The 14,938-nt window shown below is 42.0% G+C and overlaps 1 protein-coding gene across 3 annotated transcripts in view; it reads right to left on the bottom strand.

The window, feature by feature from the left end:
• The window catches only part of kcnh5b (potassium voltage-gated channel, subfamily H (eag-related), member 5b), a 99,772-nt gene that overhangs the window by 64,978 nt on the left and 19,856 nt on the right, over nucleotides 1-14,938 (bottom strand). For all 3 annotated transcript variants that reach the window (XM_028437352.1, XM_028437353.1, XM_028437354.1), the window contains 2 exons: nucleotides 6,877-7,034; nucleotides 5,506-5,777 (listed from right to left, as the gene is read on the bottom strand). In XM_028437352.1, coding sequence (XP_028293153.1) covers nucleotides 5,506-5,777; nucleotides 6,877-7,034 — 430 coding nt within the window. The remainder of the gene's footprint in view (nucleotides 1-5,505; nucleotides 5,778-6,876; nucleotides 7,035-14,938) is intronic.

Below are 14,938 nucleotides of genomic sequence, written 5' to 3'. Positions count from 1 at the left end.
TCTCCACCTTCCCCGGATCAGTTGCCACTCCTTTCGCGCTGACGACATGGCCCAGGAACATGGTCTCTCTGGACAGTAGGTGGCATTTGGCAGGGTTCAGCCTCAACCTGGCTCGACGTATAGCAGTGAAAACCTCTATCAGGTTAGCCAGAGCTCCGCTGAAATCATTAGCGTGCACCAGGAGGTCGTCGAGATACACCACACAGCGGCTACGGGGAACATCTGCCAACACCCTCTCCATCAAACGCTCGAAGGTGGCTGGTGCATTGCAAAGTCCGAAGGGCATGACACGGAACTGCCACAGCCCCTCTCCGATCGTGAAGGCAGTTTTTGGTTTTGCCTGGGGGGCTAATTCCACTTGCCAGTAGCCGCTGCGCAGGTCAAGGGAGCTGAACCAGGAGGATCCAGCAATGTAGTCCAGTGCATCATCAATGCGAGGTAATGGGTAAGAGTCCTTCTTGGTTACAGCATTGAGGCGGCGGAAGTCTGCACAGAAACGCCAGCGACCATCCTTCCTCTTTACCAGGACCACCGGTGCTGCCCACGGGCTACTGGAGGGCTCGATGACCCCAGCAGCAACCATCTCACGGATCAGTTCACGCGCAGCTTGTCGCTTTGAGAGCGCCAGCCGATGAGGCCGTAGCCGAATGGGTTGAGCTGAGCCAGTGTCAATGGAATGCTGTACCAGCCCAGTCTGGGTGCAGTCCTCATCCTTAGCAGCAAAGATGTCAGCAAAGTTGTTGAGGATTTCTTTGAGTTGCTGCTGTTGGTTGGGTTCCAAGCCGTTACTGCTGCGACGCCATAACTCGGCCAAAGCCTCTGTTGTCTCTTTGGATGTAGGATTTGGTTCGAGCTGACAACCTGGCTGGTGTTGTGGGGGCGTGATGACACTGGACTCGGAAACCGATGAAACAGGGGTGGCCTGACAACTGGTGGGCTGATGTTTGGATCTACGACCGTCGCACCTGTTGGTCTCCAATGGCAGAGTCTGCCCACCAATCATGATGGTTTGGTTTGGCACATCAACTACAGCCCCCCAATTGGTCAGCAGATCCAGGCCGATGATACAGGGGTCCTGGATATCAGCAAGCCAGAACTCCTGTAGCCTCTCCTGGTCTCCAGCACACACAGACAGCGTTCTCTTACCCTTCATGGCAGCTCGTTGTCCCGTTACCGTGGTCATCTGAGTGCACGTGGGGACCCAGGCCCCGGGAAGGGGACCGGTCGTGCCAGGGAGGACACCAGGGCGCACCAAAGAAATTGTGGACCCAGAGTCTATCAAGGCTCGGCAGAGCTGATTGTCAATGCGGCAGATTAGGTACAGTCCCGTAGCTCGGCCCACACGTCCTACTTTATGGTGCTCCTCATTGGGGGGTAGTGGGGACTGGAGTGGCGGACCCCCCGCTACACCACCCCGTTGCCGTTTCCCGTCGGTTGTGGGGTCCTGGCCTTTGGCGTCGGTGCAGGACAGTCTCGAGCAATGTGCCCTGGCTCATCACATCGGTAGCAGCGGCCGCTTCGCTGTGCTGGTCGTCGCTTGAATTGTGCTGGCCGTAGTTGGTAAACCTCCTCCCCCTCATCCTCAGGGTCATAATTCACCTGCCGGATAGGTGGCCATGAAGTTGAGACTTTCGGCGGAGTTGGCCGGGCTGACAGCACCACCTCGGCCCTTTCAGCTTCCACCAGGGCTGCACGGAGTGTCTGTGGCATGGCAAGACGGACATGTTGACGTAGCGGTTCTGGTGAAAGTCCTTGCAGAAAGGCGTGGAGCGCCAGCTCTTCCCGAGCCCTGGCGTCAAATGTTGGGTAGCCATACTGGGCATGGAGCTTCACATCAGCAGCAAAGGTTCCCAAACTCTCCCCTCCTCTGCGGTAACGGCTGGCCAAGCTTTCTCTGCTCTGCTGTGTGAAGAGGCGTTGTCCAAAACGCCTTTCTAGGGCAGTGGTTAGGTTGCTGTAATCCTGTTGTTCTGACGGTGCTAGGTCGAGGAGCACCTGTAGAGCAGCCCCCTCCAGTGCCAGAGCCAAGTGAACAGCAGTCTCTTCATCTCTCCAACCACTGTATCTCGCAGCTAATTGGACCTGGAGAAGGTATGGCTCCAGCGGTGTCAGCCCGTTGTATTTCGGCAGCTTAGCTGGGGTCTTAGGGGCAGCAGTGGATGGCATTACTGGTGAGAAGTCCCCCATAACTGGGTAAATGTCTGAAGAAGTTGCACCAAGCTGTGGTGGCTCCTCAGTCTCATCTCTGCTGAAGTCATGGCCAAGATCAGTTTCATTTAGTCTCTGTTCATCTGAAGTTGTGCCACTGCCGACCGCCAGGGGGCGATGAGGCCGCATCAAGCTGGGGGTCAGGTTTGGGGTAGCTTCAGCAAGCCTCTGTTCATCTGCTGTAGTTCCGCCATCGACCACCAGGGAGCGGTAGAGCCGCGGCCTTGCTCCAAGCCTCTGTTCCCCTGCTGTAGTTCTCCCGCCGACCACCAGGGAGCGGTGGCGCCGCGCCGTGCTGGCGCCGTCTGGGAGAGCAGACTCACGAGCATCCCTGATAAACTCAATTCCTAGTTTATCCAACTCTTGACAGGTCTGCTGGACAGCTTTCTCCATGACTGCAATCTCCCTCTCCATTGTACCTCTCTTGTGGCGATGAAATCCCACTTCTGACACCAATGTGGCGATCGATGCGGAGACACGAGACACTGACGACTGGTCACGTTTCACACACACCCAAAACTGCAGGGGGTGCTATTTTTAATAACCCTTCTTCACATGCACAGTGCGCAGAGTCACTGCTGCGCACACAGACCTGACACACGGTGCAAACACAACGCACCTTCTTCATTACATAACATGAAGACACAACTTATATTTAACAGCCACTTCAGAACAGGGCTAACAAAGTGTACAATTCCACTCTAAAGCGCTAAACAGAACATCACAGTGCACTTCCACAATCCCTTGCAGCCGGCTTCCCCTCCATGGCTGCCACAATATTTTAGTTTTGGGTTCCTAATTTTTTTTTAGGTTTAGGGCTTTGTTCCATGTGATTAGGTTAACACTATTATACGTTATACGCTTTAGCAAATAAGTAGGTTTTGAGTTTAGCCTTGAAGGTGGAGACAGTAGCAGCCTCCAGTACTAAGACTGGGAGCTGGTTCCAAAGGCGAGGAGCCTGGTAGCTGAATGCTCTGCCTCCTGTTCTATTTCTAGACACTTTTGGAACTTCCAGTAGACCAGCAAACTGAGAACAGAGAGTTCTGCCTGGACGATAGAGCACTAACAAGTCTTTAAGGTATACAGGAGCTTGATCGTGTAGAGTTTTGTATGCTAAGAGGAGGATTTTCAACTCCCAACACTGGAGAATATGCTCTCTCCTGTTTGTACCTGTTAATATTCTGGCATTCTGAATTAACTGGAGACTTTTTAGTGAGTTACTGGGACATCCTGACAGTAAAGAGATTACAATAATCTAGTCTAGATGTAACAAATGCATCAATTTGTTTTTCAGCATCACTCTGGGCTTATATATTCCTGATTTTAGAGATATTACGGAGGTGGAAGAAGGCTGTCCTTGAGATTTGCTTAATACGAGAGTTAAAGGATAAGTCAGTCTCAAAATTAACACCTAAGTTTTTTACTATGCTGCTGAGTGACAGAGTAATACATCCAGAGACACTATTTGCTCTGATAATTTCTCTCTGAGGTGTATTGGACCAAATAAATTCCCTTCGGTTTAATCCTGGTTACGGAGAAAGTTTCGTCTCATCCAGGATGTGATGTCTTTAAGACAAGCCTGGAGTTTTAATAACTGATGAGAATCATCTGATTTCATTGACAAATAGAGCTGTGCATCATCCGCATAACAATGGGAATTTATATTATGCTCTCTAATACTGTTACCTAGTGGAAGCATGTATAATGTAAAGCCATCTAAATTACTGCCACTTACTGTAAAGTCCAAAAACAGATGAGACAGAAATGACCCTTCAAATTTAAATTAAAAAATACGATATAAAATGAGTAACATTTTCAACAACAGTGCAAAAAATGGTTAAGGCTTTGTATGAAGTATACACATACTGTAGATAACAGGATAGCTATGTATCTATGCAGTGAAACTGAATCTGTTCTCAGATGTGCACAGATTGAAGGTTGTGTAATATTTGCATATGCAGCAACTGCACGTTATTAACCTGCCGACTGTATTTAACGGCGTCTGAGATCTAACGCCTGCTTTAATGCTGAGAAGTTTTTCCTAGAAGTGTGCTGCCTCCAAGCCACAGCTGCCGTACATAATTCATGACATTTGTTCTGCTCCAACAGGCGGGAGAGGGGCGGGCTCATGCGAACACAACGTTTGACTCCCATTAACAAGCACGACCGGGTTTTATCGTCACACACAGGACAGAGAAAAGCGTTTGTTATAATTCATATTTAAACTGGCCACTGGCGTTAGCATGTATGCTAATAAAACGGACGCATTCACACCAGCTCTGTGTTACTCGCTCAAGAGCTCAATTCCTTTGAAAGTCTACAAGGTGTCAACACACAACTGGACTGAGGATTGGATTGGAAAAGAGGATTCTGGTTCACCTCCAGATGGAGGTCTGAGCATGTTAGGAAACAAGGGTAGAGAAATGTTTTTTAGGATGAAAGTGTAGAAGGAAGGAAAAAAGAAAGAAAGGAAGGGAGAAAAGGAAGGTAGTAAGGAAGAAAAAGGTAGGAAGAAGAGGAAGTAAGAAGAAAAGGCAAGTATGAAAGAAAAAGCCATTAAGGATGTAAAGAAGAAAAAGCAAGAAGGGAAGAATTAAGAAGAAAGGAAACAAAGAAAAAGGAAGTCAAGACAAAAAAAAGTAAGTAGTAAGAAAGGAAGAATGCATGTATGAATGGTTGAATACTTTAAATATAAGGAGGCTTTATGTAGTCACATGTAGTGGAAAGGTACCATAGATGAGGAATTACTCACAGTTTCAGCTAGGTCACATTTACAAACTAATGATATGAGACAAAACAACACATAACCAACGTCTCAGAATCTTAACAAGTTACCAGAATATTATCTCATGGAAGTCCTTTTCTCTGTACAACATTAGCACATTACAAATGATTAGGAGGTCAACTATATTCAAGTGAATATTATCCTCAAATTAGGACGATTTTATTAGAACTACATCCCACGTTGATGGGGCGTATTCTGTCAAAATGGCTGACACGCAGCTAGGGGTCACGTGACTGGGAGATCACCTATTTATCCACTGTTCAACATTACTATACGTATATGCAAGTAATGTTCCCTCTCTATATACTACCTTCTAAGAACACACACAGCGATGAACTGTTCTGAAAATAATTTAAAAAATTAATCAAAAAAAAAAACATAACACCAACAGGTCTGACGGCTCAATGCATCGGAAACCAGTCACAAGATAACATGATCACAAATCAAACTAACACCAACAGGTCCGAGCCCTCATATAAACCACACAAAGTAAACCATTGTCAGCTACTTACATCCCACCATCATCATGGCCACGGAGAAGATCTTCTCTCCATCTGTGGTCGGCGCGATGTTCCCGAAGCCGATGGTGGTCAGGCTGGTCATGGTGAAGTACAGCGAGGTGATGTACAGAGAGTCTTTGCCCGGGCCGCCCTCCCACTGGCCAGAGCCGCTGGCGTTGTAGCGGTATGGTGATCCGATGTTGATGGCCAGCTGGTAAAGCCAACTGTCCATCTTGATGGTGTTGGTGGCCTCGTCGATGACCTCGTAGTCTCCGATGCTGTACCTGTGGACGACATGGGCTCATGCTTTAATGTTCATCATGCAAGTCTGCATGTCTTCCATTTATAACTCTGCCAACATACTGTACAACAGTTATTGTCAAACTAAACTTTTCCATCAGTCTGTGCAGCAACAGTTTCATAGTCCTTTCAGACGTCTAGAAAATCTTTGTGTTCCATGTAGTGCTGATGAGAAATGTGTCGTCTTCCTCTGAGACTGAAGGAACTCCAAACCAGTGATTAGTCCCACATGTTAGGTTAGCTTGGCATGTACAGGTTCTAACTGCCATTTTGGCTAATGTAAAAAAAAAATAAAAAATGTTTTGAGTGTATTTTTTGTATTTCTGTTGCAGTCTCTTGATATTGTTGACAATTGTGGGATTGCATGTATTTTTTCTTGTGTTATACATGTTTTTTGTTGTTGTTTTGTGCATTTTTATTTGTGTTCTGATATATTTTTTTGTAATTTTATGTAATTTTGTGTTCTTTTGTTGTTTTGTGTGATTTTTGTTAAATATTTCCTGCCATTTCATGTGTTTCTATTGTCATTATCTAAAAGTTCATTCTGCCCCCCCCATCACCACCTCCATAAATACAATACTACCTGCAACACTTGTATATACAGTATGTATATATATTGATATTTTAGTATATTTTATTTTGTGCTTTATTATTATACATGTTTCTAGGTTGCTTTTTGTTTCTAGTTCTTCGCACCAACTGTCTAGTCAAGTTCCTCGTGCTGTTTTTTAAACTGTGGCTGGCAAATAAAATGTATTCTGATTCTGAATGATCTTGTTGTTTTGCTTTGTCCTTTGGGTGTTAACTGGCGTTTTGTGTTATTCACGTGTTACTATTGTCCTTTCGTGTGTCTTTGTAGTTTTTTTGTGTATGTCTTTCTGTCATTTCATGCTTATTGTTTTTGGTGACGTTTGTGATTTTTGTGTGTTTCAAATTGTTTTATTGGTCCAACATACAAATATATTATTAATCCTTAAAAAAAATAACACCTTAGGGCAGAGTTGTATTTAGTGTAAGCAGATTTGGAGTGTTGCATCATGGGAACCAGAACAGAGCAAATAGTGTGTAATGAGTCACAGTTACCAGATGCAAGCGAGCCAGTGCGCCACCAGTCCAAACACGCAGACCAGCAGGACTAGAACAGCGGCTCCGTACTCCAGGTAGTGATCCAGCTTACGAGCGACTCGACCCAGACGCAGCAGACGGACGACCTTCAGGGAGCTGAACAGGCTACTGATGCCCTGAGCGAGAGAAGAGAGGCAGCAGTCAGTTTTTAAATCATCATCAAATGTACTGTATCCATTTGGAGCGTTCCTACATACTTGGCAGAGAAATTTAAAAAAAAAAACACAGGCTGACCTCAGTTTTATCATTGCATATGTTTGTCCATCCTTTAGTTCCACGCATTGATTTTAAATCTTAGTGCAAAGTCTCTTAAACTTTTGGGGACAAAATGTACTATCTCAAGAGGAGAATTGGTTCGAGGTTCTAACAATGCTCACCAGGATTTAAAACCATCAGGAATAATAAGGAAATATCCAAATTTCACACCAACACGCCATCTGTTTCCTTTAAATAACTGAACTGAAATACTGTACACACAGGGCTAATTTTACCCACAGCAACAGTGGTAGTATTTATGTTTTTTGTCCATGTTTGTTTTCTGTCCATGCAACTTTGATTTTAATTGAAAACAATTTACAGACTGCAGAAGTGCTCTGTGCTATACTGAGAGAGAAACTTTATTAATTATGCTTTAAAACACACAGACCTGACCTCAAATATTAACCATACGTGCATCATCTCCACACTGACCGTCTGGCTGCACAGAGCTACAGTGTTTTTACAGCTTTAATTGGTGCCAAGCAGCAATTAACGCCTCATAGGAAGTTTGTTTATTATGCTTCTATAACTTCTAAAAACACTAAAACCATTTTTGAGTTTATAAAAAAAAAACAATCTGTGTCTAAAATAAGTTCAGACTGTATGAGTAGATATTGGAAGTCTTCATGGAAATCCAAAACATTTAACAATGGGTTCAACCAGTACAGTATATTGTATGTGAGTGCGCTGAATGAATGGCGTGATCTGACAGACACGGTCATCTGAACAACTGAAACATCCAGAAACAGATACATTTTGTCCCCTTGGGTGTGTCTGAATGGCAGTGGCTATCCGTACGTATCAATATATCAACATTCTATCCGTACGCTGCACCCCTCTTCGGTCAGTCATTGGTCAGTTTAGGTCGCGTGACTAAGACAAAACCTTGCCCAAAACCTAACTCTAAAAATTGTTGCGATATTAGGTTACAACTTAACCCTAACCCTAAGACACTATGTACGTGTACTTTGGTAACCGTACCAATAGCACCGGGGGTTGTCCATACAGTAACCGTACCAATAGCACCGGGGGTTGTCCATACGGCAACCGTACAAATAGACACTTTCTGTCTGAATAGTCCCTCCTGTCTCCTTTCCTATCCACTTTCCCTTAACCCCCAGAAGCAGCAGGAGCATTCCAATTCTGTAAAAGCTAAAGAAAGGAGGCTCAATGCTTCCTTTATAACCTCCTTTAGCACAGGAAGCACAGATGCCTCCTTTACCAAAAGAGACCAGATTCAAGATTTTAGGTGTTTATTGTCATGTGCACAGTAAAGAAACATGTTTCCCTGTACAATGAAATTTCTATTTTGCTCACCACACTGAATGCTCCAGAAAACAAAAACAAAGAAAACCAATAAAAATAAATAAATAAATATGTACAAGGTAGAAAAGTCAAATATAAAGTGTGCACTGTGCATAGTGAAATATATCCAGTTCTATTGGCTGTTGAGGAGTCTGATAGCAGAGCGAAAGAAGGAGATAATGCTGCCCCACAATGCCTTGTGGCGACAACATTTAAAGGTACATGTACTCTGTCATTCAAGAAAAAGGGATAACGGACATTTTTAGCCACATTATGTTGTATTCAACATATTTTATTCACCTAGCCTGGAACGCTTTGTTCAGTTGTTCATTTGTATGCTGACAACATTATGTAGGCCAATATTTTGCATAAATGTAACAATTTCATAAAATCAGAATTGTGAGCAACCATTCTCAATGTGATGTTCTTTTAGTTTCACTCTTGTTCCTTGTAGCCTGGTAACCTCTTTTCCTTTGATTTACATTCAAACTGTGATATTTAAGATGATATCAGTGGTAAGAAACAGATGGGAAAGTGTTATAAATGTGCTTTTAGTTGTCCATTTTCAGAACTTTGTAGTTTTTTCACCATTGCAGATGTCACTAACCTTCGCCGCCGTCGGATTATTACGTTACCTAGTGGAAGTGCGTTTGATTGTCAAAACAATGTGATTTCCTTTCCCTAACTCCTTTAAGAACACCATTCTTTAACCCCATGATGTCATCCAAGGGGGTTAAGGAAAAGTGAATAGGAAAGGAGATAGGAGGGACTATTCGTCTTTTTCTGTACCTTTAGGTGCAGAAAAAGGCTGAGCTTTGATTAAACTGAGCCCTCGTACCAATTGGTGTTACAGTTTAACTAGTGACCATGCTGTATTGTGACTGATAATAATGACTGATGCTGCTATAAAAAAGGTTTAGCTCAACACTTTTTTTTTTTTTTTTTTTAATCATCATTATGAATAGTGAGACTTTAGTGTTTACATTAATCTAAACCTGTTTTTTGGCTCACAACAGAATTAAGGAAATAAATAAAAATCTAACATGAGATTAAATGTGCACTTTATATTCATGAATGTCAATTTATTCCAAAAAAAAAAAAGATAAAAAATGCATTAAAATGTAAACCAAATGTCCGCTAGTATCATCGACCTAACTACAATTAGATTTAGTGGATAAATGCCAAAAACTATACAAGAGTGCTCTGAAAGTTCAGCATCAATGATATATTTTTTTGTTTTGAAATAGGAGACTGCTTAACATTTATCACATGGACCAGTTGGGGTCACGGTTCAACTCGTGATCATGTTGTCGTGTGAGAGATAGAATGCAGGATAGACGTGTCAGAGGATAAAATGTAGATCATGTTCAAAAAGTAGAATAACTGTTGTTTTCTCATCGACATACTAGTCGAAGACAATAGGGTGAAAAAGACAGTCACGTGACTTGATCATAAAGCCTAACCAATTGTGTCTAAGTGGTGGTTTGATCACATTGAGTGCTTATACTAGTTGGTGTCATAGTTTGACTGGTGATCATGTTATCTTGTAGTACTTTCTAGTTATAAGGACAGAACTGAAAATAAATGCAAAGGCTTAAAATACAAATAAATAATTATTGCCACCTAAAGTTGGAAGCAGGAATAGCTGCATAAAACTCGCCTTCAAAATAAAAGCAGAGTCTCTTTCTTAACTTTTTAAGACTTAACACAAAACAAATGTAGCATGATGACGACTTCTATCACAATCACATACTAAAGAGTAATAACGTTAAATCACTTTAAAACCACTTTGTTTTTCTACACTTGGATGAAGGAAGACGAAGCAAAGACTCTTCTTTCCTCCTGTAATCCATCATCTTCCTCTTAAACATAATTACGAGCCTCGGAGTAAACACAAACATATCTCACGCTCAGACGGCAGTAGCAGCACAAAAGATGAGCGTTCCCCACTCCTGTATGTGCTGCAAGTCATTACACAGCACTGAAGATGCCACCGGCCATCTATTTTTAGTTGTAACGCCTTTCACGCAACCGTTCAGATTTCCAAAAGTTTCCTGAACAAAAACATGGGAATTCAATAGAAGACAGTGATGGATGCTGTAGAAAATGCAAAGAAATAACAAAAAAGGACAAAAGGCAACGTAAAGAAATGTTTTCTCGCTTTCCTCGAAAGTGGTAAACGCATCTAACATGTTTTTAGTCCGTCACGTGAAAACAAAGGGCATTTGGAAGAAATATGAAATGTGAGCCACACAGACTGACAGGACGCTTTTCTGCACTTTTTATGCTGAAATACAAAAAAACCCCACAAATAAGAGGACAAATACACAACAACACTCAAATGACAACAAGCACCAAATTACATTTTTTAGAAAGCATTCAAAATTACTAGAACATTTTACACATTACTCCTGAAAACAAAATGACATCAAAAACACACAAAAACCACACTACACTAAACGACAACCAAAATACAAAAACTACTCCAAAGGTACACAGTAACAACACACAAACAAACTCTAAAAACACTAAATTAATGGTTTCCCAGAAGAGGGAGTTTTTCTTTTCAGTCATCTGAAAGGACGGCCTATAAACAACAGCATTTTGAAGGAATATAAAAGGGCCACTGCACAGACTGTCAAACAAAGCAATAAAAAATATGGAGGAGATGTATTTCACCACATGGACAGTACTGCCACAAAACTAAATACTAAAATCAAACCAACTAAAACACACAAACCTCATCAAAAAATGATGAATAAAACATCTTTAATTTTCCTTATCTGTCACCTAAAAGGATGCCTTTAAAAAGCATTAAATGAATATGAAATGGCCCATGCACAGCCTAATAACAAGCCCTGAAAGACGTGGAGGAGACATTTCTCAGCACGGTCCTCGTCTGCGATACATGAGTGAAACCTTCCCAGAGGAAGGAAAAGCAGACAGTCAGGAGTTTCATAAAAACATTTCTTGGATGAGATTTAAAGTCAATAACGCGGCTCCATCACTCTCTCTCTCTCTCTCTCCTCCCTCCACCTTTCCTTGTTTACCGCACTAATGTCAAACCTCCATCCACCCCGCCATCCTCACAGCACCACGCTTCCTGTCAGCTCTGCTGGTCATGGCGTGACAGTGGCGTGCAGAAAGGTCAGTCTAGATTAGAGCAGCTGATTGGCCTACTGTGTGACAACAGGGGGCTTTGGGCCTGTGGGGGTCCCTCCCCATGACTCCAACCCCCTCACCCCCTCAGGAAACATCAGCCGTCTACGTAGAGCGTGGAGGAAGATGCTGCTTCATGCTTCTAATAGTACCACAGCTCCTCCGTGTAGGCGTCGATCCTCTAAAGATATCCTCCAACCGCCCAAATGTCAGCTCACATTTCAGGAAGCCAACCGTACAATTTCTCTTTCCTCGTACGTGATAAACGCACCTGGTGTGTGTGTGTGTGTGTGCCGAGGTCAGAAGCAGCAAGTTATTAAAACTTGATAAAACTGTACATGAAGGAGCACAGACCCAAAAAAAAGCCGCTAAAAATATGGAGGAGACGTTTCTTCACATTAAGAATACAACCGCAAAAAAAACACCAAAAAACAAAAGCATATAAACAACAATACACATGAGAAAATCTCAACATTTCTAGGCAAGACTCTTTTGTAGATTGTCAAAATAAATGTATCCTGAAATATTTCACAGCAAAAATCAATCACTTTCAAGCTACACTGTAAAAATGATTTTAAGCAGTAGGAAATAATAGATTATAGTGTTCATGTAAAAAGACTACTTATGGGTCTAGTTTCCTCCTTGCATACTATCCAGATTAATGTCTACCATCACAATCAAAGCCCGAGGAATCTGACTTCCTTAAAGCTGATATCAGGAGTTTCTGAGAAACGTCTCAATGTCCCGCCCTAAACCGCTCCACTTCCTCCGCCAATCTACCAGAAGCCACACCTCTACTTTTCTGCACGCGCATCGCACATAAGGTCGCATTGACATAGGTCTATGGGTCAGGTAAGAGCCAAAATCATATTTACCTGTTTGCTGTTGTGACGCGCGGCCTTGTTTCCGTGGACAGTTCCACATTCACTTTGATTGACAGTCTCAAAAACAGGAAGTCAAAGCCTATTGGCTGGGCGATCACGACACTCGTTTCCAGTTGTATAGGGGTCTATAGGACTAAGGAGGGACTTATATACATTAATGTATATGAATGACCACTGGCACTAGACCATAGTAAAAGACTAGTTAGGTATTTTTTAGCATTTCAAAAGAATCATACATGAATATAGATTTCTCAGAAACTCCAGATATCAGCTTTAAGGTGTGTGTGCGAACAAATTTAAAGCACATTGCGTGTTTTCAATTTGAAAGGCAGGTGTTTCTGTCACAGTTTTACTTACAGATGGCTGCAGTTATTTTTTGAGCAGAATCAGGAGAATCAATGGCCACCAAGAGAAGGCAGCTTTTCTGCTGAGTCAACTGTTCTAGAGTGAATGAATGACTTCTCATGAGTTTTTTTTTCCTATGTCGTTGTTCTTCTATCTATTTTTCTTGACTTAATCTGCTGTTTCATTGGCTTTTTCACACACAGCCATCCATATGGTGTTTCTTATGCATGTTTGTTTTGTTTATCCTCCTCTTCCACTCACACCGCCAACATTTCACTCTGTGCTCCTGAACACCAGAGCCCTTAAATAGGGCAGTCTCCTCCACTTTAACGCCCATTGTCATTTTAGTCAGTGTATCACCTGCGCGCACACCTAATCAAATGCTCTTTTTATCTTATTAAATTGCTTCATTTTGACAGGAACACATTCATTCTTTGCATGTCTGCAAAGGTGATGAAAGGTAAAAACCCGTCATGAACGAACAACCTTTGTTTAGTTTGATATTGAGCATTGTCTTGTTTCATGTGAACATCTGACAAACATTTCAGCTGCCACACATTGTTAAAAAGGAAAAATGATGACACAAAAACAAAAAAATAGGTAACAGATCCACTATGTCAGTAAAATGTGAAGGAACATGTCTTGGGTTTGTTTTAAAAGTCAATATTTGGAGGGAAATTGTTGTTTTGTATTGGTTATCCGTCATAAAATGTCAAAATCCTAATTTCTTTGTCCCGTCTATAAATACTGCCAAATGTTTCTCATGCCGAGAAGCTGTGCCCAATAGAGTGGCCACTGAGGGAGGACGATGGGCTGCATGTGTAATAGCTCAGCAGAATCTTAAAAACCTACTTTAAAAAAAACAACTAAAAATACTTCTGCCCGTTTCAGACGGAATATTGAATGTGCGCTGAGTCAATTATAATCTCACAGCACCCACACAGCAGCAGCATCCACTCTACCCGCCTGCACACACCAGAACGCAGACACCAGAACCCCAATTTAGCACAGAGACACTACAGCTGAGTCGTCTTCAGTGGAGGGAAATTTTACATGCCATTGATTTCCTCTGAGGCTGGATCTTGTTAGAAATACAAGAACAGAAAACTAAAGCAACGCATTGAATCCATCCAACCAAACCTTGAAGTCAACTGAAAACCCAAATGTCAGGAAGTCACTGATGTTTAGATGTTTCCCTCTTCCAACACACCTGATTGAAATGACCAGGATTATCATCAGCCTTCTGCAGAGCTTGATGGTGAGTTAATCATTTGAATCAGGTGTGTTGGAAGAGGGAAACATCTAAAACATGCTGGATAGGGGCCCTTGAGGACCAGGGTTGAGCACCCCTGTTTTAAACAATTAAACAAAAACTATGGCGTTTAAAATGAATATAAATCAGCCGCTGCAAAGACTGTCATGGAATGATCTGAGGGATGTTTTTTTAGCATCATCTTCAAGTTTCCTCATCCACGTGAAATGAAGCCTGGGAAATAAAACAACAAAAACAGCAAATACACACAGCGAAGTATAAATGGAAAAAAACGACAATGAAACACACACTAAACACACAAAATGTCATTAACAACATGCAAAAACACAAAAAAAAAATGGACTCCAAAAAAACACAAAATGACAACAAAAGTACACAAAACAAAATGACTCAACACGCCATAATTTAAAAAAACAAAAACACACAAATGCTGTAAAAGAAAGAGAACAAAGAAACAGAATTACAGAAGAGGGAAAACACCTTCAAGTTTCCTTGTGAAAAGACACCATAGAAATAAATAACAGCATTTACAAGAAATATGAAACAAATGAAGCACAGACTGTGAGAAAAGTCTGATAATGATGTAAAGGTATTTTTTACATCATTATCATTTACCATCGACAATATGTGGAACTAGGGATGTAACGATTCACTCAACTCCCGATGCGATTCGATTCACGATACTGGGTTCACGATACGATTCTCTCACGATTTATTTTACAAAATGGGACTGTAGACAAATAGAAATAGAAAATACGGTACTATTTTCCTTTTATTTTTCATTGTCAAAAGAATT

This window comes from Gouania willdenowi, chromosome 22, assembly GCF_900634775.1.
Source record: "Gouania willdenowi chromosome 22, fGouWil2.1, whole genome shotgun sequence".
Lineage (NCBI taxonomy): Eukaryota > Metazoa > Chordata > Actinopteri > Blenniiformes > Gobiesocidae > Gouania > Gouania willdenowi.
This window is presented reverse-complemented; position numbering and strand designations above follow the sequence as displayed.